This window comes from Lactuca serriola, chromosome 1 (assembly GCF_051521515.1).
Source record: "Lactuca serriola cultivar US96UC23 chromosome 1, Lser_US96UC23_V15, whole genome shotgun sequence".
In the NCBI taxonomy this organism is placed as follows: domain Eukaryota; kingdom Viridiplantae; phylum Streptophyta; class Magnoliopsida; order Asterales; family Asteraceae; genus Lactuca; species Lactuca serriola.
Window position 1 is genome coordinate 136,921,123 of NC_136408.1, and position 26,853 is coordinate 136,947,975.

General features: G+C 33.6%; 3 protein-coding genes and 1 long non-coding RNA gene across 17 annotated transcripts in view; 3 read left to right on the plus strand and 1 right to left on the minus strand.

Annotated features, from left to right (window-relative positions):
• Nucleotides 1-26,853, plus strand: part of LOC145099045 (disease resistance-like protein DSC1) — a 32,178-nt gene that overhangs the window by 3,679 nt on the left and 1,646 nt on the right. For 5 of the 14 annotated variants that reach the window (XM_079036641.1, XM_079036632.1, XM_079036650.1 and 2 more), the window contains 6 exons: nt 54-371; nt 448-1,347; nt 1,436-2,072; nt 2,925-2,995; nt 6,238-6,311; nt 10,218-10,344. In XM_079036641.1, the coding sequence (XP_078892767.1) occupies nt 54-371; nt 448-1,347; nt 1,436-2,072; nt 2,925-2,995; nt 6,238-6,306 (1,995 nt within the window). In that variant the 3' untranslated portion in view covers nt 6,307-6,311; nt 10,218-10,344. The other 9 variants (XR_013704599.1, XR_013704601.1, XR_013704602.1 and 6 more) reach the window with 9 other exon arrangements.
• Nucleotides 4,604-5,338, minus strand: LOC145099100 (uncharacterized). The gene is made up of 3 exons (XR_013704603.1): nt 5,186-5,338; nt 4,738-5,112; nt 4,604-4,638 (listed from the first exon to the last, which is right to left on the minus strand). It is a non-coding gene; the product is annotated as an uncharacterized LOC145099100 (long non-coding RNA).
• On the plus strand, nt 10,148-12,251 carry LOC145099095 (uncharacterized). The gene is made up of 6 exons (XM_079036685.1): nt 10,148-10,344; nt 10,430-10,783; nt 10,871-10,975; nt 11,242-11,427; nt 11,656-11,865; nt 11,962-12,251. Exons 1-5 carry the CDS (start codon nt 10,222-10,224, stop codon nt 11,854-11,856), a joined length of 969 nt encoding a protein of 322 aa, XP_078892811.1. The 5' UTR covers nt 10,148-10,221; the 3' UTR covers nt 11,857-11,865; nt 11,962-12,251.
• LOC145096252 (disease resistance protein RUN1-like) lies at nt 22,081-26,496 on the plus strand. The gene is made up of 5 exons (XM_079034010.1): nt 22,081-22,820; nt 23,245-24,373; nt 24,463-24,716; nt 24,946-25,684; nt 25,852-26,496. Exons 1-5 carry the CDS (start codon nt 22,243-22,245, stop codon nt 26,494-26,496), a joined length of 3,345 nt encoding a protein of 1,114 aa, XP_078890136.1. The 5' UTR covers nt 22,081-22,242.

Here is a 26,853-nt window from a genome sequence, read left to right on the forward strand (position 1 = left end):
CCAAAATATTTTTTATTGACTGATTTATTTATTTGTATTATGTTTCTTATTAGGGAAAGGGAAATCTTCTAGGTCTTACCCTTGACATGCGCATGATTGAGAAAGAGAGGTTTGGTGTATCATACGAGCTGAAAACAAATGCATTGAGTAACATGGATAATTTGATGCTACTACAACTCAATTATGTGCACATGAATGGGTCTTATGCAAACTTTCCAGAGGAATTAAGAGGCTTGTGTATGCATGGGTTTCATTTAAAGTCTATACCTTTAGACTTACCTATGCAAAATCTTGTTGCTCTTGACATGTCATATAGCAATATTGAATCATTTATCGGTTGTTATAATAATCAGCTTGAGAAGGGGAAAAAGGTAACTTATCTTCATTTATTATTCATCCATCTTGAGTTGATGAATTCTCTACTGTTCTAACTTATTTCCATTTCAGCAGTTGGATGGATCGTGCTTAAAAGATAAAAGGTTACTTGGGTCATTGAAGATTCTAAATTTAAGTTTTTGTAAAAAACTTCGTAGTCTTGGTGATTTTGACCAACTTCCTGCACTTGAGAGGTTAGTAGCTAGAAACTGCATTGGTTTGCTCGAGGTTTGTGAATCAATTGAGCAATGCGTTGAACTTTTCTTCATCGATCTAAGCTATTGCAAGAAGCTTGAAAAACTTCCAAGAAACATAGGCATGTTGAAGAATGTTAAAACAATGTTGCTAGATGGTTGTATTCCTTGTGGATCTCGAATCGAGAATAGGGGTAGCGATTCACTGGAATTGTGCAAGGCTAACAACATTGACATAAATACAAGAACCTCTTCCTCTGCCTCTGTGGGTGCTATACCAAGTGATTTGAAGTTGTTTGCAATTTATTTACCGAGGTCTTTAGTAAGTTTGTCACTTGCAAATAGTAATTTGTCCACTAAATCCTTTCCCATGGACATGAGTTGCCTATCAGTGTTAAAGGAATTATATTTAGATGGCAATCCTATAGATTCCATGCCCAGTTGTCTGAGAACCCTTCCTAGGCTTGAGATGCTTAGTATGCAACACTGTAAAAAATTGAAGTCAATTGAGCATCCTCCACGTACACTAAGCAGGTTGCTCTTTCCTGTCGATGAGCGTGTTTTACGCAAAGTCGTTTTTGATCCAGACATGTCCCCACTAGATTTGTCAAGAAGTTCGGTGGTTTGTTCAGGTTTGTCATATGAAATTGAAGGCATTGTGAAAATCCAACCAATGGTAGGTGTGGAGGAGAAGGTATTACGTAGCTTGGGCTGGAGTAATTTAGACTTCCTTAACGAAAGGCACTTGGGAGCTAATTCTTGGGAATCTGAAACCCAGGTTTTTTTTAGTTAATTTTTTTTGTCTCTATGTGAATATGTATAATACACTTCTTATGGAGACTAATTAAGGTGGTTGTATTTGGCAGATGATTTATGAATTTGGAATATTCAGCACACATTGTGAGACAGAGGAGATGCCGAGTTGGTTTAGGGATAGAAGCATGGGGCCATCAATATCATTTACCATCCCATCATCATCATCATCATCTCCAAACAATCTCCTTACAGGACTCAACTTCTGCTTCTCTGCTGACACATTGATAATTCCCGATGATTGTGTTCCATATACATATGATGCTCATTTCCCTCTTTCACCAATGATGACAATTAGTAATATAACAAAGAACCACATGTGGATATACGAATATTATGTGAACACACATGTTGTTGATGGAGGGTGTTGGGTGTTGTTAAGTCATTGGATGTTTGGGATGAATGAGATGGAGGCTGGTGACCACATTATTGTTAGTGTTACAATGTCGGATTATCAAGTCGTAAAGGAGTGTGGGGTGAGTCTTGTGTATGAGGATGATGGAGAGAAGAAGGAAGAAGAAGATACATTGGGTTATTACAAGTCATGGAATCACATAATTGGTGGAGATCTCTCTCCTTTTCAGACAACTACAGGACAATACATCCTAGACAACCGACGGTTTTTTGCTGATGGCATTGAATTGTATCACTATCATCATAAATTCGTTCCAGACGTCCCCGACTTTCAAGGTAGATGTGATTTTTTTGTTAAATATATTATTGTCATTGTCATCTCTTATGTATAATGACCTACCTGACCCATCACCTACTTTCTTTAAATAGATGGATAATGACCCATTTATTTATTAAATCTTTTAAACAAATGGATAATATGACCCAAATCCACTCATTTATTATTGATTTTATTGACCTATAAGATAAGATTTTGATTTTATAAAATATATAAAATAAAATTTGTACTTTTAATTTATAAAATGAATAGACCCAAGCATTGATTCGTCTAGTCTACAGCAGGAGGTCCAGGAAAGCCCATCAAATTAGTTGGGATCAAGTTCAGTCCTTACACTCTTAAGAGAGTTTTATTTTTCTGTTGTGTCTTAATAGAATTCCCTTATGGGCGAAGCACTATCTTTATGTTTGGTTTGGTATGGAGTGCTGGCATCCATTTTACCCTACCTTGAGGAGTATTTCAGCTTTCATTTTCTAGAAGATTGTTAGCTAAGAAAATTCTAGTTGCAAAAACTATTGGATCAGAGGCCCTTCCTCTTGAAAGAATGGGAAGACCCTATTATATATATATATATATATATATATATATATATATATATATATATATAGATATATATATATATATATATATATATATATATATATATATCATTCATTATCGGTTACTTGTTTATGGTTGTGAATGTCCTGTTTATTCTCTTTACTCTATGTAGGAGCTTATCAATACAGTCAATTGATTAAGTCTTTCTATATGTTGGATCACATAAATATATCTGTACCCAATACGACTACTTTGTCCAAGTAGGTTGTTTGTGAACAATGATTAACATATCACTTTTTATCTGTTATCAGCACAAAAGGAAGATTGTTGGTTCAGAGCTTTATCCCCAAGGAAGCCTGACATAAGTGGTCGTGCACATAAGGTATACTTTTTGACACCCAAACCTTTTCTCTCTTCGTGTGAACAATAGGCATACACAACCGAATATTAGGAATCAAAGTACTCCATTGGTTTGGGGGTGTAACAATATAAGTGGAAATATGATCTTGCAATGAACACTTGAAAATGCCAACATTAAAATTTTGAATCATTTTCTGTTCATACCATGTCTAGAGACAATGGGTCAAAATCTTGGATCAAATTCTCACCACTCCTGTACTTGATATGCAGTTGAGTCCAATTCATAGATTCATCATGTTCAGTAGATGTTCTCGAGCAAATTCTATGTTAATAACAAACTATTGAAATTAATTTGGAAAAGAATACGAAATTGGTTAAACATATTCCTTGACTTTAAGGAGTCTTATATACTAGAAACTTGAGTTTCAGCTACGGATTTTGCTACGGATTTATTCTCTAGCAAAATTTAGACTTATAGCTAGGAAAAAACGACAGATCTACCATGGTTTTGATAATTATTTTATTTATTAAATATATGGAATATTAGTGAGGATTTACTGAGGGATCAGCTACGGATCTTACAAGTATTTAACGACGGACGACTATTCCTCGCTAATCACTTAGCTAGGGTTCAGCGAGGGATAAAAAATTGTGCCATATGGTATGCGTTTAGCGAGAGAACGACGACGGAAACTTTATTTGGGTGCGCGCATTTTCTTTTTTTCTCTCGCTGAAATTGACACACCCAATTCCATCTTCACGAAGGCAGTGTAACTTTACTTCCCTCCAGATTTATCACTCTTGACTAAGTGAAATTAGCTTCTGCTTTATCTCACTATCTCTGTTCGAGCAGATGACGATGCTACTCACCCAATTTCGGCAACCTCGATATCTTTAAACTTGAAAGTATTCTTCGTTAACCTCCGATTCAGGTAAATCTCATCCCTCTTAGGTTAGTTTTAGTTCAATTTCACAATATACTTTGTTAGGGTTTAATTTACCTTGAAAGTTTCTGGTTACTGTGTGTTTCGTAGCCATATGAAATGCCATCAATTGCAAGTTAGGTTCAGGTCTACCATCAATTGCATCTATATAATAATAGACACTTAGAATTAGAACTTGAGTTAGGGCTTGATTCATCATAGTTTGTCTTCCAGTTCATGAGAATTTAAGGATTCATGAACCCTTACATTTGAATGTAAACATTGTTATGTATTTGAATGGAACCGATTCCACATATGACGCATGAAGCGACTCCAACACTCTGTTCAAATAAAACCCACAATAACGTCAGAAGGGTAAATTGGGAATTTACTTCATGTCAAATCAAAACGGGGCTTACTTGAAACGTCGACCAGTAGGGATGAAAAAGAGCAACAATCGTTCCCAAAATTGATTTCCAGGAAGACTATCGATTGACATGTAGGCGAAGTAACCCCAAAGAACTGAAGTGGGAATCATTCTGATAGCAGGAATAGCAAAAACTGCAAATCCCACAAGTGTAGATTGAAGTAAATTTGTGACTCGCTGTTCATTGACTCTAACAGGTAAATAAGCCTCTATGTGTTTTTCGGGGTCAAACTTGCATCTTCACACCAAACTGAAACGCAGCTTTTGGCATGGCTTCCTAATGTCGCCCATTCCTCTTCTGTCTCAAAGTCCCACCTATGAAGCCAACCCTTTTCCTGTTTTATACATATTACATAATTAACATATTTCATCTCCCATTAACATACAATTGTAAATGAAAAAAAAAACACTTACTCGACCACCCATATCCATTTTGGATAAATCAGCTTCATCATCACTATCAACAACCTCACGATTATATTCTTGATAACCCGGATAACATTCTGAATAGCTCTCGGATATAAAATTCGGATCTTTCTTACGAGCATATTTTTACCTTAATTGTTGAAGCCTTGTATCATCCCGCTTAAACACCGACCCTAAACCTCTATCTTTCTCTTCTTGTGTCATTAAATGTGGGTCCCCTTCTATGGTCAAACCTCCTTGCATATCATACATTTGACCATCTTGGTGGACATATTGTTCGGGGTACCCCATCGGCTCCACATATTGATACTCCTACTGCCACTCTCCCTGATAGCCTTGTACTTGCATAGCATCATACCCATTCTAAAAATTTGGTAAATTGTTAAGCAAGGTGAGGGTAAAATAGTAAATAAAAGTATTTTGCTATTTTTCTCACTGTTTGTTGCCAGTCTTGAGATGGGTCCGAGGGTGGAACAGGGCCATAAGCTGGCTCATTGAAATTGGAAGGTCTCTCTTTTCTTTTAGGAGATTCTTCCATGTCTTCTTACAATGGGCTTTGGCTTATATCTTTACTAGGGACAGAATAGTCAATTCCTTCTCCTACAAAGATGTCATCCTCCTCAACACGAGCAACAGGGGGCTCCACTTCAACTTTCTCTATTTCATCGGAATGATTGCTTCTGGGAGGTGGTGGTGGTGGTGGTGGTGGACCTGGTGGTGGTGGTTACACAATTGTTCTGTTCATTACTTAATTTTCAGATGGCTGCTTCATTCATCAGGTTTTGCAAATCAGCTCCTGTGAAACCTGGTGTTCTCCTAGCAACCTTATCAAAATCCACATCTTTTGCAAGTGATTTTCCCCTTGAATGCACCTGTGCAACATATAAGAAACTTTAGATGCTTTTTTCTTTTTGACTAATTTCATGATCGAACCTGAAGGATCCTGACTCTACCAGCAACATCAGGCCGGTCAACTGTCACCTATCGGTCAAACTGCCCAGGTCTCAACAAATGTTGTTCCCCATTCCCTGAAAATATAATCATTTACAAATTATTAAAAAATAAAATAGAAGAAAATAAGCACATTGCTAATATAGGAAAAAAAAATACCTGATAATAAAGATCGATATGATCTGAGATAGATGAAATTAATATAAATACTTATAATTTGTTTAGATTTTTGAATGCAATCTTTTCTTTATTTTTAGATGGATTCCACCCAAAGTATCCTTGTTTTTACCTGCTATTAATCTTTACAAATTATTGATGACACAAACTGCTGTCCAATTTTTTTTTCCCGTTTCCTGTACCAAGGGTACTTTAGGTATTTCATATTATGAGTCATCATCTACAACGTTTTTATTAACAAACCAGATTTGGAGGTTTTATTTATCCAACAATCCAAATCAAATTTTATATCATAGCTGAGTTTTTTCAACCCTTGAATGCATGTTTTTATTAACAAACCTGAAACATCTATTTCTGCAGCTTCAACTTCAACTTCAACTTCCTCCTCCACATCTATTTCTGCAGCTGATATCAATGTCACTCCTCTGAGACAGGTACACCATTACAAACTCAACTTAACTTAATAATGTTTTTTAGAACATTTGTGCTAAATGACCACTATACCCTTCTGTTTGTCTAATTCATATGGACTTAATGTGAGTAAATCACCATTTTACCCTTCTTGTTTTGTGTATTTACTTATCGACATAGATATGAACTTCGTTAACAATTGGATCGTCTCAGATCTAGAGAGAGAGAGAGAGAGAGAGAGAGAGAGAGAGAGAGAGACGGTCATAATGATCCAGATTTCTGGTGATGGTTACAAACTTCTTTTCTTCAAGAGACTAAACGTGCAACATTTAAACTTATAATGGATAGTCTGAGTTCATTTTTAAAAAATATGAATTCAAACTTATAATGGATAGCCTGAGTTTATTTTAAAAAAATATGAATTTAACATACAATTTGAAACTTGCATCAGGGACCAACTTTGTAATTTACCCAAAAAAAATATAAAAAATTAAATACTCTTCTACATTTTGTTTTTACATATCTTTCTACTTATATATAATAATAACATATGGACAATACACCACTAATTTACTTTTAATTACATCTTTTAAAATTGATACTTGTCTTGATATAAATAAAAATATGAAGATATTTAATTTACCACTAATTTACTTTTAATTACATCTTTTAAAATTGATACTTGTCTTGATAGAAATAAAAATATCAAGATATCTCAAAAAATATTGTAAATATGAAGCATGATGACCTCAGACAAAATTCACTTAGACAGTTGTATAAAGGGCTATTTTTAAGTTTAACCATTTTTACCACGATTTCCGCCGGTTAAATATTGACAAGTTTAAATGTATAGTCATAGAATTTGGAATTTAAGTTTATCAAACTAATTTGACAACTTACATATTTTGGGAAAATCTATCCAGGTAGGTACATGGGTGTCACAAACTAAACATATTGTTGACTTGTTTAATTATTTTGATAATACGGTTTTTTTACTTAATTTCCTTATTTTATTTGTTAAATTAGTAAATGAACAATATATTATATTTAACTTATAGTTCTAAACCCAAATCTGAAATTAATAATATTTAATTTTATATGATCAGTAAACAAAACTTCATCGACCCAACCCAATGATGAATCACATATGAAAAGAATTTTACGAAGTGAGAAGTTATAACTATGACAAAAGAAAAAGCCCAAGAAGAAAATATGCCAAATGGCAAATACTAGTTGGCTTGATTGGCTCATGGATAAAGATCGATATGATCTGAGATAGATGAAATTAATATAAATACTTATAATTTGTTTAGATTTTTGAATGCAATCTTTTCTTTATTTTTAGATGGATTCCACCCAAAGTATCCTTGTTTTTACCTGCTATTAATCTTTACAAATTATTGATGACACAAACTGCTGTCCAATTTTTTTTTCCCGTTTCCTGTACCAAGGGTACTTTAGGTATTTCATATTATGAGTCATCACATTATGAATGCGAGTAGATTACCAATCACAAATCACACTTTTAGAAAGTCAACCATCTTTTGACCTTCTTTTGTCTCTCTTATGTCTTTTTCTTGATTCAAGTCTCTTGTCTCATCATATCTATTTTGATTCAGCCTATTGACATGTTCAACATTTAGGAAAACAAAAATAAAAAAACATGGATTGGTTGTAATTATGAAGATTGATTACAACATTTAGTATCTATACCCAATCTATATGCATGATTAAGATAGTCATATGACAAATAACTAAAATTACAAGAATAAATATTATCCATCTCCAACATTTACCTCCACAATACAATAAGCACAATGAATATACTTTGAAATGTTAATGACTTCATTTTTTTATTAATAGATTATATAACATAGTCACTTGTGTAAACATATTAAAGCTCTATCTTATTCTTTGCTATATGTCTATCACTTAGAATTTATTTGATTACTTTCTCTCCTTTCCGGTTCTTGTTTATTCCCAAGGATTTATTGTCATCCACTTCTTCTTATTTTGTTGTAGCTAGTTTTTATCTAATCTCTATCTAGGTTCTGAATAGTAGTTATATATTTTGTTGTAGCTAGTCATTATGTCAACACGTAGTGATAGAGATTGGATGTACAAAAGGTTAGATCATGGGTATCTTAGCATAGCATATCATGCATCCGTCAAAGGATTTCTAGATGTTGCTTTTTCTAATGAAGCAACTGTTGATGGAGATTATATTAGATGTCCTTGTTTTAAATGCAAGAACATGTATTATAAAACAAGAGGTGATGTAGAGCTTCACTTGTTACAAAACGGTTTCACTCCTAATTACACAACTTGGCGGGCACATGGTGAAAGAAATACGATATCTCAGCATGAGGAAGAATCTTCTAATCCGATGCAGGATCCGATGGAAGATGATGATGATGATGATCTTAATGGGTGTACACAAATGTTGATGGATGTAATGGAGGAACTCCCGAATCCAACTGCCAAGGGGTTCTATGATATGTTAGAAGACGCTGATGAACCTTTGTGGGATGGATGTGAAAATTATTCAAAATTACAAGCTGCAACAGAGTTGTTGCATTGGAAGTCAGAATACAATATATCTGAGGCTGCCTATGATCACATACTTCCTATAATTAAGCGAATGCTACCCAAAGGTGAGAAACTAGTTGAGAACTTCTATGAGACAAAGAAGCTTTTGAAAATAATTAGACTCCCAGAAAAAAAAGATTAATGCTTGCAAAAACCATTGCATGATATTCTATGGGGCAGATTCGGATTTGACTAAGTGTCGGGTGTGTGATCATGATCGGTACAAGAGTGGCAGACTGCCTTATCTGGTTATGAGGTACTTGCCGATTGCTCCTAGACTCCAAAGGTTGTATTTAACAAAAAAGACGGCAAAGCAAATGAAATGGCACTATGAACATCAGACCGAACCGGGTTTGATGGTCCATCCAAGTGATGGTGAGGCTTGGAAGCATTTCAACTCATTGCATCCAGAATTTTCAAGTGAACCACGGAATGTTCGCCTTGGGCTATGCACCGATGGGTTCAGTCCAAATAACTCAAATACAACCCCATATTCATGTTGGCCTGTTTTCCTTTCAATTTATAACTTGCCTCCTTGGATGTGCTTAAAAGAACCATATGTTCAATTAAGCATAATTATTCCTGGAAAAAAGAGCCCAGGTCAAAATATAGATGTGTTTCTCAGGCCGCTAATTGACGAGTTAAAGATGCTATATACAGATGGTATTGTGACTTATGATGCTTCGACTAAATGCAATTTCACAATGAAAGCTATACTTCTTTGGACAGTTAGTGACTTTCCTGCTTATGCAATGTTATCGGGATGGAGCACACATGGCAAGTTAGCATGTCAGTATTGTATGGGTGAGTCGTGGTCATTTCGGTTACACCATGGTAGTAAACCATGTTGGTTTGACTGCCATCGAAAATTTTTACCTGAACAACACACATATAGGGGTGATAAAATAGGATTTCTGGCTAATAAGGTTGAGCGATCTAGCCCCCCACCAATATTAACCGGTGATCAAATTTGGGAGCAAGTACGACACTTTCCAACTGTTTATGAAGGAAAACCTTTTAGAGCGAAGAATGCAAAATTGCCTGGTTTCGGGATTACTCATAATTGGGTTAAGAGGAGCATCTTTTGGAACTATAGTGGTCGTGATGCTGGAGATAGAAATGCATCCCAATCATACAATGATGCAGAAAGTCAACCTTCTTCTTCAGTTAGAGGATCAAACATCTTAGAACAAGTTCCAAGTAACCCATCAAAAAGGAAGTTCATTGAAGTCGATTCTGAAAAGGAGTACTAAAGTTAATTTTACAATTGTTTATGAAAATGAATTTACTTGTTAATGATAATACTAATGATAATTTTTTTATTTTTAATTTTTTGCAAGATTTATGGATCAGATTTCAGTGATCAGAGCCATCACATGTATACTGAAGACGATGTTTGACGGCCCATGGACCTCATGGAAGAAGGTTGACAAAGAACATCGTGATGCAATGTGGGAACACTTCAAGGTTTGTACTTATTATTTTTATGATTTGTCAAAGTAAAAATTGGTATAAAGTGAAAAAGATAATTGTATGCGTGATCTACATGTAGGGTTTGTATGTTTGGCCCGAAGAGACTGATGTTCTTGCTCGCAAGGTATGGGAAGACTGTATGAAGAAACGATTTCCTGACGTAATGCGAAGAGCACGTGAAGCATCTTTAAAACTTGCCAAAGCTGCAAATGTGAATGCCTCACTAGAAGGTGATTTAAATTTGCTAAAGGACTATCGCCCAAATTGGATAAAAAAGGAGTATTGGGAAAAAATGATCAATGAAGTGTGGACCACATCCAAATGGAAACGTTTATCACAATCAGGGAAAAATAACAGAAATAAATTAGAAGATGGCTCTGTTTCCAAACATACCGGGGGTTCTATATCTATTCGTCAACATAAGAAAAGAATGGTAAGATGTTTGCATCTCACGTTAGTTTCCACTTAGATTGTTGAGTTTTTGTTTTGTTTTTTAATGTATTACTAATGGATTTTGTAGCAAGCAATTCTTAAACGCCCTCCTACAGGAGTTGAACTTTATGCAAGGTTGCACACTAAACGGTCTACTCAAGAGTACATTACACCAAAGGCAGCTAAAGTTAAGGTATTTTCAATTCTTTTGTAGGAAACAAAACTTCCTACTACTCGGGTTAATGACTTTGTTAAAGCAACTAATTGACAGAAAACAAATCTTTCGTAAGTAGTAATCAACTAAATGTTTGATCCTCTGCCTAGTTGTAATTAAGTGTTTTGTAAGTAGTAATCAACTTTATGCAAGGTTTGAGTATTATGAATTTAATGGGATGGAATGAACCATTCTATTCCTTATTTCATGTTACTATTTTTTCATATTTTTTTTTGCTATAATAGGAGGCTTATGAAAGTGCTATGGTGGCTAAGTTTGGTGATGATACTAGTTGCCACCCCCTCTTGGATAATGAAACATGGTGTGATGTTTCCGGAGGAGTCAAGAAAGGAAGAATATATGGATTCGGATCTGTGTCTGATCCAGCGAGCTTTTTGGAAGGAACATCTAGTACAATAACATCCCAAGAGGTTCGTTTAATTTTGTACTTTATAAAAATTTCCTATCATAGTATTGTACTTACAAAGTTTCCTATCACGGCATTGTACTTGCAAAGTTTCCTGTCATGGCATTGTACTTACAAAGTTTTCTATCATGGTATTATACTTACAAAGTTTCCTATCATGGCATTGTACTTACAAAGTTTCCTATCATGGCATTGTACTTACAAAGTTTTCAATCATGGTATTGTACTTTAGGTTGTCTATGAACGTGTACGAAACGAGATGCGTGGCGAAATGGATGCTAAAGCTGCAGAAATGGAAGCTAAACATCAACAAATGCGTGAGGAAATGGATGCCAAAGCTGCAGCAATAGATGCCAAACAACAACAAATTGATGCAAAATATGAAGCAATGGAAAAGATGTATGCAGCCTTGCAAAATATGATGGGAAATTGAAAAGTAAAGGTAATATGATGTTAACCATTAGTATTTGATGTTTTTGAATGACTTGTTAACCTTTTGTATTTGATGTTTTTGATTGTTTTGAATAATGTTTTATAGGAATGAGAACCGAAGATGATTGGATGGACATGAAACGAAGATAGCAGCTAAAATGTTATTTTGAAGGTTAAACTTTTTTCTGTTTGTACCTCTTTTGCATACTTTGGATTTCTTGGTTCTAAAATGTTATTTTGAAGTTAAATCGTTGGGAGTTTGATGTTATGTGGATAGTTTCGTTTTTGGATGTTTCTTGAATGACACTTTGGTAAACTTTGATAATTTTGGTATTGTAATGCTTGATTGTATCATTATTTGATGTTCTTTAGTATAATAATTTGATGATTGTAGTATTTTTTTTCTTTTAGAATCATAATAAAAAAATGATATTACAAGTTCGTGGTGAGAAAATAAAAAGTATTTTAATGCATGAATTTTGCGAGGGATTAGCTACGGAAAAAAAAAATCATGTCTAAAGTGCGACGGATCAGCGACGGAAAGGAAAAAAATTTAATGTATGAATTTTGCAAGGGATTAGTGATGAAAAAAATTCATGTCTAAAGTTTGCGATAGATCAGCAACGGAAAAAAAAAAATAGTATATGAATTTTGCAAGGGATTAGCTACGGAAAAAAAAAACTGTTCATGGAAATTTGCGACAGAACAGCGACGGAATGCATTGAGTGACATTTAGTGACATTTAGCGACAGATATTCTGTCGCTACCTTTGTGGCAAGGAAAAACCCAATCCGTCGCTAAAACCGTAGCTGAGAAATTAGCCACCTTTTTATTACCTATGGAGTGAATCTGTCGCTGATCCATTGCAAACAGCATTTAGCGACGGAATAGCAACGGATTTTTCCGTCGGTAAAACCCATGTTTCTAGTAGTGTATTGATAGATGTCTACCCAGGATAGGACCAAGCAACATGTTGAGAATGCATAAATTTCTTCAAGAGTTTGGAAAGAGATTTATCACTAGGAGTCATTAATTCTGTTCTATCAAGAAAATGCAACATAATATTTACACTTCCAAGTAACTATCTGTTTTCGTAGCATTTTGTATTATATCCTGTAAACTTACATAACTTTTAAAATTTTCTTACTTTTCCTTTCCATGTAGGGTAAGGGGGAATCTTAAAGGTGTCATCCTTCACATGAAAAGGATTGAGAAAAAGAGGCTACGTGGCATGAATAGAAGATGAATACATTCCGCAACATAATGCAATTGCAACTCAATTGTGTAACTCGGAGTTATATCCTACTTTTCCAGAAGTGTATACTAACTAGCCTCTATTGCAAAATTATACACATTTCAATTTGTATGGTATTTCCCAACGACTCTTTTAAGCATAGTTGTTCAAATTAAACACTTCTCAAATTGTGTGCTGTTTCCTGATCATAATTTGAACTGAATTTTTGGTCTCAATCATTGGCTTATCAACAGTGTCCAACGTGTATGGGCTCAAAATCTCAAATCCTTTATAGGATTCTATAAATCAGCTACAGTCTACATCAGTCTGACACGATTCTTGATAGAAGCTCATGAACAAGCCCACTCATACTACTAATAACACCTTTCAAATTCCCCTGAAGCATCCCATTGAGGTTAAACCTCCTGATGAAACATGAAACTTCCTCTTTCCCATTGAATTAATTAGCCATGGAAACTAACACAGATTGTATCCCTAGAATAAACCTAATGCCCCTAACCTCTGTCATGTACAGCAGCCATCAGCTACCACCATTTGACCTAAAACAGCTAGATTTGGTTGGGATAAATTTCAAAAACGAATAATAGTTTTTTTTTTTAATATTTATATATTTAGAAAGGCGAAGAAATAAAATTAAAACTGGAAGGGTACAGAGACGATTGAAATAGAAAACAGTAATAGCCAACCTAATTTGAATACAACACAAAAACCAAAACTAATGAAGCAAAACTAATTAAATGATGTGAGTAGATGCAATGCAACAGTTGAACAAGGAGGAGATGTACAAAACGCAGCAGCAATTAGCCAAAGCTAGTTATTGGAGTAATTAAACCACTTAAAGCAACTGGAGAATGAAAAACAATGAAAGCCACCCTATTTGAAAACTCTGAATTGCATTCAGTGCACCACCACTTTAAAGTAATAATATCCACACCACTAGTAATCCCCAAGAATATTAAGAGCACCTGAAAAAGCAACCTAAAACTACAATAGAACTTGCACCAAAAACTTGAAGCAGCTCCAATAAACTACATGTGTCAAACAACTCCAAATGACAGCTCCAATAACTTTTTCACTCTTGCAATACTCTCAAGTCTCAACATAGAAAACATTTGAACCTCTAATTCCTAAAACCTGTACATAACATTAACAAGTTACAATATGTTCAAATAATTTTTTTTTTGGAATTTTTTTTTTATGAAATAGACATCAAAGAACATCTACACCCTTCTTTTCTATTACTATAAATATATGAAAACAAGGTCTTACATCGGTGTTTTAACATCTAATTAGCTATGTGGATATGGGCTACAAAGATTTGATATTACATAATGTTTTTGTCAACATACCAATCAAAAACATGTTTGTTTTGATGACTTCCAAAACCACAACCCTTGAAGATGGATTTAAGAAAAATTATAGCCATGGGTGCACATTCTAAAATATAGATTTGGATTTTTTTGCAAGTACGGGTTGTGGGGTTTAACTTCGATTTCATATTAATTTGTTTTCTCCTAAACTTCTTATAAGATTTAATGAACCAAAACGAATATGAAGATGATTTTCATACCGTAATCGATTTATGGGTTTTAATTTTCTTTTGAGTTTTCATATATTTTATGATTTAGTAAATGTTGAATGGACATTTAAAACGAGCTTAAGTTTTCAAATTTTACATCTAGTTTCTATTTTGTGATTTTGCATAAGAGAATAAGACTGTTTTGCATTATCCTTTTGTATTTTCTAGCAATCTTATTCCCTAAAAAATAGCAAAATATAAAGGAATATGGTAGTGGGTGCTGGTGGCGGTAGTAGGCTGACACGGACCCAAAAAGTTTTAGTAGGGGTAGCACCAAAAAAATTCCTGATTATATATATATATATATATATATATATATATATATATATATATATATATATATATATATATATATATTACATTTTAAAGTTAACATCTTTGTGTAATCATTTTTTTTAGCGGCGACAGCCGTCACCGCAAAAGAGTAGGTTTGTCGCCGCTAAATATATTAGCGGCGACGCGTCGCCGCAAATACGTCGTCGCTAATTCCCTTCTTGTCGCCGCTAATACTTACCTGTCGCTGCTAATACTTACCTGTCGCTGCTAAAAACACGTCGCTGCTAAAAGCGTCGCTGCAAAAGACTCTTTTCATTTTTTTTTGTTACAATTTTATGGAATATAAATCTACAATTTTATAAAATCAGCTATATTTAACCCATACACAACCAAAAACAATATAACAATTATAAAATATTAATCCACAATAAAAAAATATTAGTCCATACAACCTAATTAAAGTATTCTTCTAAACAAAAATTTCATAAAATCCTAAAATTCCTACTCCTTGCCGTCACTCTCATCATTTTCGTCATTATTTGGTGATGACAATAAACGAAACCACTCTTCTAATGCCGCAGAACATGCCGGGTCCTTCAGTATCGTTTGCAGCATTTCCATCTACAAAGAAATCAAAATATATTACCAATATATCATAATAGTATTATATTTTTCAAAAACTACCAACATATCATTATAGCATTATAGCATTATACTTTTCAACTTAAACAAACAATTACCTGTGATTGTGGTGGTTCTTGTGTCATCGGTTGTTCTTGATCATACATGGACACAATGGTAGGGGGTTTACGCCCGATGCCTCTAATATGTCCGCGTCGAACACCCAATATTTTTTCAAAACATTTTCTTGTATCACTTGGCGTTAGACCGCTTGCTGAAGAAGAAGCTTGGGTTTGTTGATTGATCTCCTGAAGTAAATCATTCTGTATTTTCAAAAAATGATAAACATCATAAAAATATATTACTAAATACCCATGACGATATAAAAACGTATATGAAAAATACAAATTAACCACTTACGTATTGTTGCTCGACTGCAGCACTATAAAACACCCCTTGGCGATTGGAATTAGCCTTACGGAATGCTTCGATTCGAGTGATATCCTATTTAACAAAAAAAAAGATTTATTATACTTTAAATAAACATTTAAATATATAATATCTTACTTCTTTGAAGCATGCATTACTGTACGAGCTCGACCCCCCTCTGTTTACAACTAGTTGTTTTGCACGGACTTCTTTGTTTGACGCTGAACGACTTAAAAATTCGGGCGATTGAAAATGTTCGATTGCCTTCGCCCAATTTTCTGGTGACATACCATTGGGGGGGGGGGGGGGTTGTTTAGTGCCATTGGGATATCTGCAGGCCCCCCGATATCCTTAAAATAAGAATGAGCTTTACTTTTTCGGCCTCTGTAAACTTTTGCAAGACTCGAATCAATACTCCGCAACAATTGTGCACGCTCCGGATCCAAGTTAACCTTATCCAAATCAAACTTATTCTACAAATACAAAAAAAAGTTAGTTAATTAAATAACAATCACAAAGAAACTTAAAATATTATTCAAATAAAATATTATTCAAGTTACTTTTAGATGCATAACTGTCGCATTCCTTAACGCGGGGGAAACATTGTCCCAACCAGATACGTTTAAAGGGACGTTGTTCCACAAATACCTCCCAATTTCATGTGTGAACCAATTAGCAGGCTTCCCGACAGGGAAATATGTGATCTCCCTGTCAAAATTTAAATCCACAGTCTTTCCCTTGTTTGCCCTTATCCACTTTCCTAGCTCTATATTCTTTGACAAGCCCCTTCTTTTCTTTGGAAGTTCGACTGAAAAAATACAATTAAAAATATTAGTCACGATAACTTATAATAAATTAGTTAAAATAACTATTAAATATATCATAACAAAACTTACCATCCTGTTCATGTTGCCCGCGACCAAAGCCTCCCGGAGATGGTGGATCCCCAGCTCCATCACCACCGTGACCAAGGCCCATAATATCGGCCATCACCTCCGTTACAAAACAATTTATGATTATAAATAACAATATTTCTTATAACTATATTTAATATCTAAATTAATAATAGAAAATTTAATTTAATAGTTTTACAAAGCAATTTATGATTATGAATAATTTTAAAACTAAAATACCACATAAATATTAAATTTGATTTGAAAATTACTCTTTTGTAATATACACACTTTATTTTTCACACATTACATACATAGATACACACACTATACATACAAATACATATAAACATTTTCTTACACATATTCATTATAGCATCATACTTCTTTTTCTATTATAGCAACCTAATTCCAAATAATAATCATACAAAAAACACACAAAAACATAAAAATACCACATAAATATTAAATTTGATTTGAAAATTACTCTTTGTAATATACACACTTTGTTTTTCATACATTACATACATAGATACACACACTATACATACAAATACATATAAACATTTTCCTACACATAGTCATTATAGCATCATACTTATTTTTCTATTATAACAACCTAATTCCAAATAATAACTATACAAAAAACACACAAAAACATACAAATAACACATAAAAAATTCCGCGACAATTCATTGCAAATTCCAAATAATAACAATACAAATAACATACAAAAACATACAAATCAAATATATAATCTCAAAATTCATGAAAAGGAACCTGTGGTAGTGTAATTTAGCGATTTTCCGGTAAGAAATCCAGTTTTCCGGCAACAATTCCGGCAATAGATGCGGCAAAAAACATTAAATTAAACACTTAAACTAGTAAAGAAAACTTCAAAATAGAAGTTGAATAGAAAATAGGGAAGAAATCGGACCTTAAATCGAACTTTTGTCGCCGGAAATGAGTGTGGTCGCCGGTAATAATGGAGCTCCACTAGTGGTCGGCGGTAATGGTTGCCGGAGACGAGTCCTGTGGCGCAAACGAGGTCGTCGGAGGTGCAGTCGCCGGTTACTTTGGAGGAGTGAAAGGAAGCATAATGAACACGAAAGTGACGCAGTTGGGGGGTTATCTACGATGAGTATTAGCGGCGACGCGTATTAGCGGTGACACTAGGGTTTCAGCGGCGACAATAGGGTATTAGCGGCGACACCCCTGGAGGGAAAACATAGCGCCATTTTTCCTCATTTCCCACCGATGGATTAAAAAAGATCGAACGGACAGGGTTGATTTGACGCGGATCGACACTGTAGCATCATTAGCGGCGACGCCTTTAGCGGCGACAACGGGTATTAGCGGCGACATGTAACGCGTCAATTACATGTCGCCGCTAATACTGATATTTCTTGTAGTGAAAACAATTCATCATTTTTCAATCTTAACAAACATACGCGTCGCTCGTTAAATCATCACCCACTTTCATCACTACTACGAAGTACCAACATTCAACTTTCTTATAAAAGAATTTCCAAAAAAAAATATTAAAGTTTTAAAATTCATAGTTGAATATTTAAACCTAATTTCACCAATAACATAAATAAATAACAAATGAAGAATTAATTGATTAATTTTAGGATTTCAATTTGAATAAGTAAATTAACTAAGGGATAATGCTATAAAAAACCTTAAGTTTAGCAGAAAATATCGGTTTCATCCTTCGACGGATTTTTGGTTCGTTTATGCCGCAAACTTGTCATTTTTTTGTCGGTTTTGCCCTTGTTACCTGCAATAGCAGGTTTACAGGTTACTATGAATTATTTTTTACGAAAAAACCCTTACGTTTACAAATATTTTGCAAAAAAACCCTTAAGATTATAAACATATAAAATATAAATATATATTCAAATTTTTATAAAACTAAATAGATTTTCTATTGAAACAAATTTTTAACTTTATGTACGATAAATTTTATATTTGTTCGATATAAAGTTTTTATATTTAAATTTTAAAAAAGTTACCTAGTTTTATCAAAATTTAAATATATTTATTAATTAATACTTAAACTTTTCAAAACAACATTAAAAAACGTCTGTTAGCTAATAATAATATAACATTAGTTACATTCAATTTTTTTTTATAAGAAAAATAAAAATATTTTATATGTTTAAAATGTTTGTATTTCAGAAATAATAAACTATCATATTTTTGTATTAAAATAAATATATTTATATAATAAATTAGACAAATATATTTATATTTTATATGTTTAAAATGTTTATGATATTTTTATAAAAAAAATATATGATAATATTATTATGTATTTAAACAAATAAAAAATATGATATGTTAGTATTTCTAAAATACAAACCTTTTAAACATATAAAATATTTTTATTTACCTTTTAAAAAAATTAATTGAATGTACTTGATACCATATTATTAATATTAACTATTTTAGCATAATTAATTATTAACTAACAAATGTTTTCTAATTTTGTTTTGAAAAGTAAAAGTATTAATTAAGAAATATATTCAAATTTTATTAAAACTAAGTAACTTTTTTAAAATTTAAATATAAAAAGTTTATATCAAACAAATATAAAAGTTACCGTATGTAAAGCTAAAAATATGTTTTAGTAGAAAATTATTTAGTTTTATCAAATTTTGAATATATATTTATATTTTATATGTTTATAATCTTAAGGGTTTTTTTTTGCAAAATATTTGTAAACTCAAGGGTTTTTTTCGCAAAAAAATAATTAATAATAACCTGGAAACCTGCTATTGCAGGTAACAAGGGTAAAACCAACAAAAAAAATGACAAATTTGCGGTATAAACGAACCAAAAATCTGCCGAAGGGTAAAACCGATATTTTCTACCAAACTTAAGGTTTTTTATGACATTATCCCATTAACTAAAGTGTTAAGGTAATACTTTATTTTGCTAGTGGGAAAAAAAGCCTAGCTTTTGAGAAGAATGAGCAAGTATGAGAAGATGTCAAGCTTTTGTTATTTATGGTGTGGACTTGTAGTGAAGGAGGGGAGGAGAACTCATTTTTTCCCTTATGCTATTGAAGAATGTCATATACCTTTTTAGTAATTGATTCACACGTAATGGCCTTAATTGGCTAATTGATTCACATAATGGGCTATTTACTTGGATTTTTTATTTAGCCAATAGTGAGATGTTTAGTTGGATTTGCATTAGGTGCACATTAGATTAAATATATAAAATCCATTTTTTTTTTACTTTTGAGGAGATATTGAGGAGTAGCACTTGCTATCCCTACCAAGTAACTACATCTGGTGGTGGATGGTAGGTCATAGGTGAGATGGGGTTGGGAGTTCACATATAACAGAGAAAAAAATGAAACATGACAAAAGAAGGTTAAAAAAGTCTTTTTATAGTTGAACTTAAATGAAAAGTTTAATAGATTTGGTAAAAGTGACAACCAATGAAAGAAATTAAGACCATAAGGATGGATCGTTGTGTGTCGTTTTTTAAATTTGTCCTCAAAGTGAAATTATCAATAAAGGAGCAATTTGTAATTTAGTCTTCCATTCCAGAAAAAAAATAAAAAAATAAAAAAGGAAATTCAAAAGAAATTCAAAAAAAGCAAAACCATGTTTCTTTTTTCTTTTTTGGAAAGAACCCATGAAAGCCTCCAATCCCAACGCGTAAGAAAACACCAACATTTTCGTTGTTTATTTATTGTCTCTCGCCCTCTCCCTTCCTTTCGTCGTCGACTCCCTGCTGACTTACTGCTCATCTTTCTTGGTCGTTGTCTCTGTTCATTTTTCCTCTGTTATCGCTACTTCAGGTTTATGTAAACTCTGCTCATCCTTACAAGCTAATTTTGACTTTCTAAGAATTTCACTTATCAATCACAGATCACATCATAATCATTTGAATTTTCATAAACAGGTGATTAAAATTTTGTTTATTTCAGCTACTTTTGTTTAGTTTACATATCAGTTACAGTCCAATTCTCGGATTCTCAAAAACTCCTTCCTTAATCACTCTATATTTTGAATTCATAAACACAATTTTTACGTTTGGTTCTTTTTGAATGATGTTATAGATCCTTAATTATAAACCAAAAACTCAATATCAAGAAACTTCAATTTACGATTGTCATAATTCTAGATTACCTGCTAGCTGATGTTCCCCTTGTTCAAAACTTGTGGATCTGTGAAGACAAAATTAGGATTTTGGTCTTTCTGTTTGAAATTAAGCTGGATTAGGTTTATGTAATTATGTTTGGAGGTACAAAACTGATAAGAAATTTCTTTGTGGATTTAAGACATATGATATGACATTGGTCAGCTAAGCTGATGTCATTTGTGACTTAAATCATTCATACCTTCCGGTTTCGAGTGTTTCGACTTCTTCCATAAGTTGTTCTACTGCTGATACAGAAAACAGTCTTCAAGTTCTATGACTGTCTCCATTGCCAATGGAGTCTCTGTTTGACACCTTTCTTGGCTGTATATGTTTTTCCTATTTTGGTAAAGTGGATTTGTTTCACCTACTAAATGAATCAACAAATTGATATAGTTAGACAGAAGGCTACATGATCTAACTTTTAGGCTGCATTTGTCAAGATAGATATACTTTCAAGGGCATTCCAGTTATGAGGATCACCAGGGCATTTATGTCTTTTTCATACACGAGAGATCGAGAGATCAAAAATTGCAATTTTGTCCCTATCTTGCATAACAAACGGGGCCTGAAAGCTTTAGCAGACAAGAAGATTTAGAGCACTAGAATCCTCACTCACTATTTTTGTTAGTGAGTTCATAATCTTTAGCACACAAGTATTTACGACTTTGTATGTGTAGATTTTGGTTCCTGCAGTGAAGTGCTGAACACTCCTTGTTCAAGACTTTTAGCAGTGCATTTAGTTGTTTTTGGAATGATATTTGGTGTTGATTTGTTTTCTTATGTAAGTGAACTTCAGATGAATTTTATTTAGACAACAATAGGGATACTTATGTGGGTTTAACAAAACAAAATAGAGATATTGTACAACAAATGAACAAATTGTTTACATATTTTCTTGCAACCCAACTTAGCCAAAAAAAAAAAACTCAATTCAGTTAAGTGAGCAGCTACTTTTTAAATAACTCACATGGCAATGTAAATTTTATTTTACATCAATACTTTGCTATAAGCAGATGAGATTTAAGTTTCATATTGTAATCAATAATTTGCTATTATGCATTGGCATTTGTACAGGTCCTAACATTAAAGAACAAGTGAAGAAAGCCGGTGAAACCAACTCTTATAACTAATAACTGAGAAGGGTGAAGGCTCATCAACCCATAACTCATAATGGTTATTCTCTCTGAACTCCTCTCAGAAGGAACTTCTTCTTCTTCATCAACTTGTGGTTATAGTTCATCATCTCGTGTCCCTCCTTCATCAACTGATGGTTATAGATATGATGTATTTTTAAGTTTTAGAGGTCTAGACACTCGTCTTAGTTTCACCAATTACCTTTATGAGGCACTTATAGACGCCAATATCATTACCCTCTTGGATGATGAAGAGATTGAAACAGGGGAAGATCTGAAACCGGAACTGGAGACTGCAATTAAGGCATCTCGGGCTTCTATTATCGTGTTGTCTGAGAACTACGCTTCTTCAACATGGTGCCTGGATGAATTGGTGCTGATCCTTGAGCAGCGTATCACATCCAACCATATTGTCATCCCAATCTTTTATCATGTGGAGCCCACTCATGTCAGGAAGCAGCAAAGTAGCTTTGGAGATGCAATCGCCAAGCATAAACAGACAATGGAGGCAGAGACATATGCAGATAAAAGAAGTCAATTAGCTCAAAAGATGGACCGATGGATTAAGGCACTTGTAGATGTTGCTAATTTAAAAGGAAATGACATAAAAGGAAGGTAACCGCTTTCTTACCCGTATTTCCATTATCCTTTAATTTTGTTTGATTAACACATGAATGTTAGTACCACCTTCAAGTCATAGTGTCTTTTATGATAAATAACTTAACTGGCATGCTTTTTCAAATACAGCACAATGATAGTTATGATGGTCTTGTGTAAACATAGTGAAGTTAGGTTGCCCATTAGTGAAATCTGGTATTACATTGGCATCTTTTAACTTTTTATACATAAATATTTTTGACCTTACACATTGGATTCCTGTATGGGTAGAACATAGAAGTGTAAACACAATATCGTTTTAATGTGAAGGACTTGATTATAATTATTAGTTTTGATATAATTTTGATTTTGAATAGTTGGACAAATTAAATCTCCAAATCTGGTTTGTTACTTTTGTGGTTCTTATAAAATCTGATTTAAGGTTAGAGACAGAGTTTATTGAAGAAATTGTGAAGGACATCCATCATAAATTACATGTACACTTAAGGAGAGTTGGACCACAACTTATTGGGATGCAAAATCATATTAACTTTGTAACTTCATGGTTGAAAGATGGATCCTCACATACGGCAGACATACTCACTATTTCGGGTATGGGTGGGATCGGGAAGACATATTTAGCCAAACAAGTCTATGGGCTATATTCTCATGAATTCCACAAAAGCAGTTGTATTGAAGATATTAGTAGGGTTTGTGATGGAAAGTTTAATGGGTTGCTTGATTTACAAAAACAACTTTGCAATGACATCTCAAAAACAAGTTCAATTAAAGTTCATGATGCTTTGGTATACACCTCAAAGATAGAGAATATTGTAGCTCGTAAAAGGGTGTTTCTTACTCTTGATGATATCAACACCCTTGATCAGTTGGATGCATTACTTGGGAGCAAAGGTTTTCATCCAGGAAGCAAAATAATTATAACCACAAAGGAAAGACGTTTGATAGAGAGGTGTGCACTATTCAAAACAGACATTAAACCAAAGCATACAGAGCTCTTGCTTCAAGGCTTACATGAGACCGAATCATGGAAACTTTTGTGTCTCCATGCATTCAAATGCAAATATCCCAAGACAGGTTATGAAGGGGTGTTTTATAAGCTTGTGAAGTATTGTCAAGGACATCCATTGGCTCTTGTAGTATTGGGAAAATTTCTATATGATCGAGATGTAACTTATTGGGAAGGGTGCATAGAAGGGCTAAAGAAAGAAACAGATTCTCATGTGAATAATGTCTTGAGAATGAGCTTTAACTCTTTGCAATCCAAAAATGATAAGGACTTGTTTAAGTATATTGCTTGTTTTTTTGTTGGAATAGATAGAGATGTTGCTGAAACAATATTACAGGCATGCAATATAAACATAAGATCTGGAATCCCGAATCTCCTCGACCGATTCCTTCTTACAATTGGAGGGAAAAACAAATTGAAGATGCATCAGTTGGTTCAAGAGATGGGAAGATTCGAAGTACATCAAGAATCACATGACAAGCCATTGAAGAGAAGTCTATTATGGTGTCATGAGGAGTCATTCAGAGTATTAAAACAAAAAAAGGTAAGAGGTCATATGTGGTTTTAAAAGTATGCATGTTAAAAATATTTTGTATGGTCTTAACTTTTTATTTGCATTATGTTTCTTCATAGGGTAAGGGAAATCTTGTTGGCCTTGCCCTTGATATGCGCATGCTTGAGAAAGAGATGTTGGGTGCATCATATAAGCTAAAAACAGATGCATTAAGTATGATGGATAATTTGATGCTACTACAACTCAATTATGTTCACATGAATGGGTCTTATGAGAACTTTCCACTGAAACTAAGAGGTTTGTGTGTGCATGGGTTTCATTTGAAGTATATACCTTCAGAACTACCTATGGAGAATCTTGTTGCTCTTGACATGTCATATAGCAATATTGAATCATTTATCGGTTGTTATAGTAATCCACAACGACTTGAGAAGAGGAAAAAGCTAACTTATCTTCATTTATTATTTTTCATGCTTAGTTGAATTTCACTACCATTCTAACTTCTTTCAGTTTTTATAGTTGGATGGATTATGCTTAAAAAACAAAAGGTTGCTTGGATCATTGAAGGTTCTTATTTTAAGTTTCTGTAAACAACTTTGTAGTCTTGGTGACTTTGACCAATTCCCAGCTCTCGAGAGGTTAATAGTTAGAAATTGCACTGGTTTGCTTGAAGTTTGTGAATCAATTGAGCAGTGTGTTGAACTTGCCCTCATCGATCTAAGCTACTGCAAGGAGCTTAAAAACCTTCCAAGAAGTATAGGCATGCTAAAGAAGGTAAAAACAATGTTGCTAGATGGTTGTAATCTGGGTGAATCTCAAACTGAGGATACGGATTTAGATATGGATTCACTGGACATGTGCAATGCTAATAAAAACATTAGCATAAGCACAAGAACCTCTTCCTCCACATTTGTGGGTGCTATGCGAAGCCATTTGAAGTTTTTTTCAAGTTCTTTGTTGAGATCTCTAGTAAGGCTTTCGCTTGCAAATAATAATTTGTCCACTGAATCCTTTCCTATGGATTTCAGTAGTGTGTCCTTGTTAAAGGAATTATATTTAGATAACAATCCTATCCATTCCATGCCCAATTGTGTGAGAACCCTTCCTAAGCTTGAGATACTTAGTATGCAAATCTGTAATAAATTGAAGTCAGTCGAACATCCTCCACACACACTAAAAACAATGTTGCTCTATTTTGATCATGAGTCTTTAGAAAAAGTTGTATTTGATCCCAAAATGTCTCCCCTTATGTTATTTTATTTTCCAAGAAGTTACATCCCTGGGTCGTATGAAATTGAAGGCATTGTGAAAATCCAGGCAATGGTGGGTGTTGAGGAAAAGGTATTACGTAGCTTGGGCTGGAGTAATTTACTCCATAACAAAAGGAATGGGGGAAATAATCCTAGGAAATCTCGAATGCAGGTTTTGTCTAGTTAACTGTCTTTCTTTATTTGAATACATAAAATACTATAATATAATCATTTAATTAAGATGTTTGTATTTGGCAGATGTTATATGAATTTGGAATATTCAGCACGACATATGACACAGAGGAGATGCCGAGTTGGTTTATTCATAGAAGCGCAGGGCCATCGATATCATTTACAATCCCATCATCATCTCCAAACAACCTCCTTAAAGGAATCAACTTCTGCTTTCTGCAGACAAGGAGAGTTTTGTATGAGAGGCCTTTAATTCTACTTGATCATTTCCCCGTTACACCGATGATCACAGTTAGTAATATAACAAAGAACCGCATGTGGATATACGAACGTCTCTGGGACAGATACTTTGTAGATCCAAAGTGTTGGGTGGTGTTAAGTCATTGGATGTTTGGGATGAATGAGATGGAGCCTGGTGACCATGTTACTATTACTGTTACAGCACGGCGTAATGAACTTACAAAGGAGTGTGGGGTGAGTCTTGTGTATGAGGATGATGGAGAGAAGAAGGATGAAGAAGAAGGTGTGTTGGGTTATTACAAGTCATGGAATCACATAATTGGTGGAGATCTCTCTCCTTTTCAGACAACTACAGGACAATTCATCCTAAGAAACCAACAGTTTGTTACATGTGGCATTGTATTGTTTCCCTATCATCGTAAATTCGTTCCAGACGGCCCCGACATTCAAGGTAGATGTGATTTTTGTTAAATATATTTTTATTGTCATGTCTTATGTATAATGACCTACCTCACCCATCACCCACTTTCTTTAAATAGATGGACAATGACCCACTTATTTTAACAGATGGATCATAACTTAAATCTTTTAAACAACTGGATCATATATATATATATATATATATATATATATATATATATATATATATATATATATATATATATATATATATATATATATATATATATATATATATATATATATTTATTGACCTATAAGATAAGATTTTTTTTTTTATTTATAAAATGTAAAAAATAGAAGTTGTACTTTTAATTTATAAAATGAATAGACCCAAACATTGATTCAGAAACGGGGACCGTTTTGGTC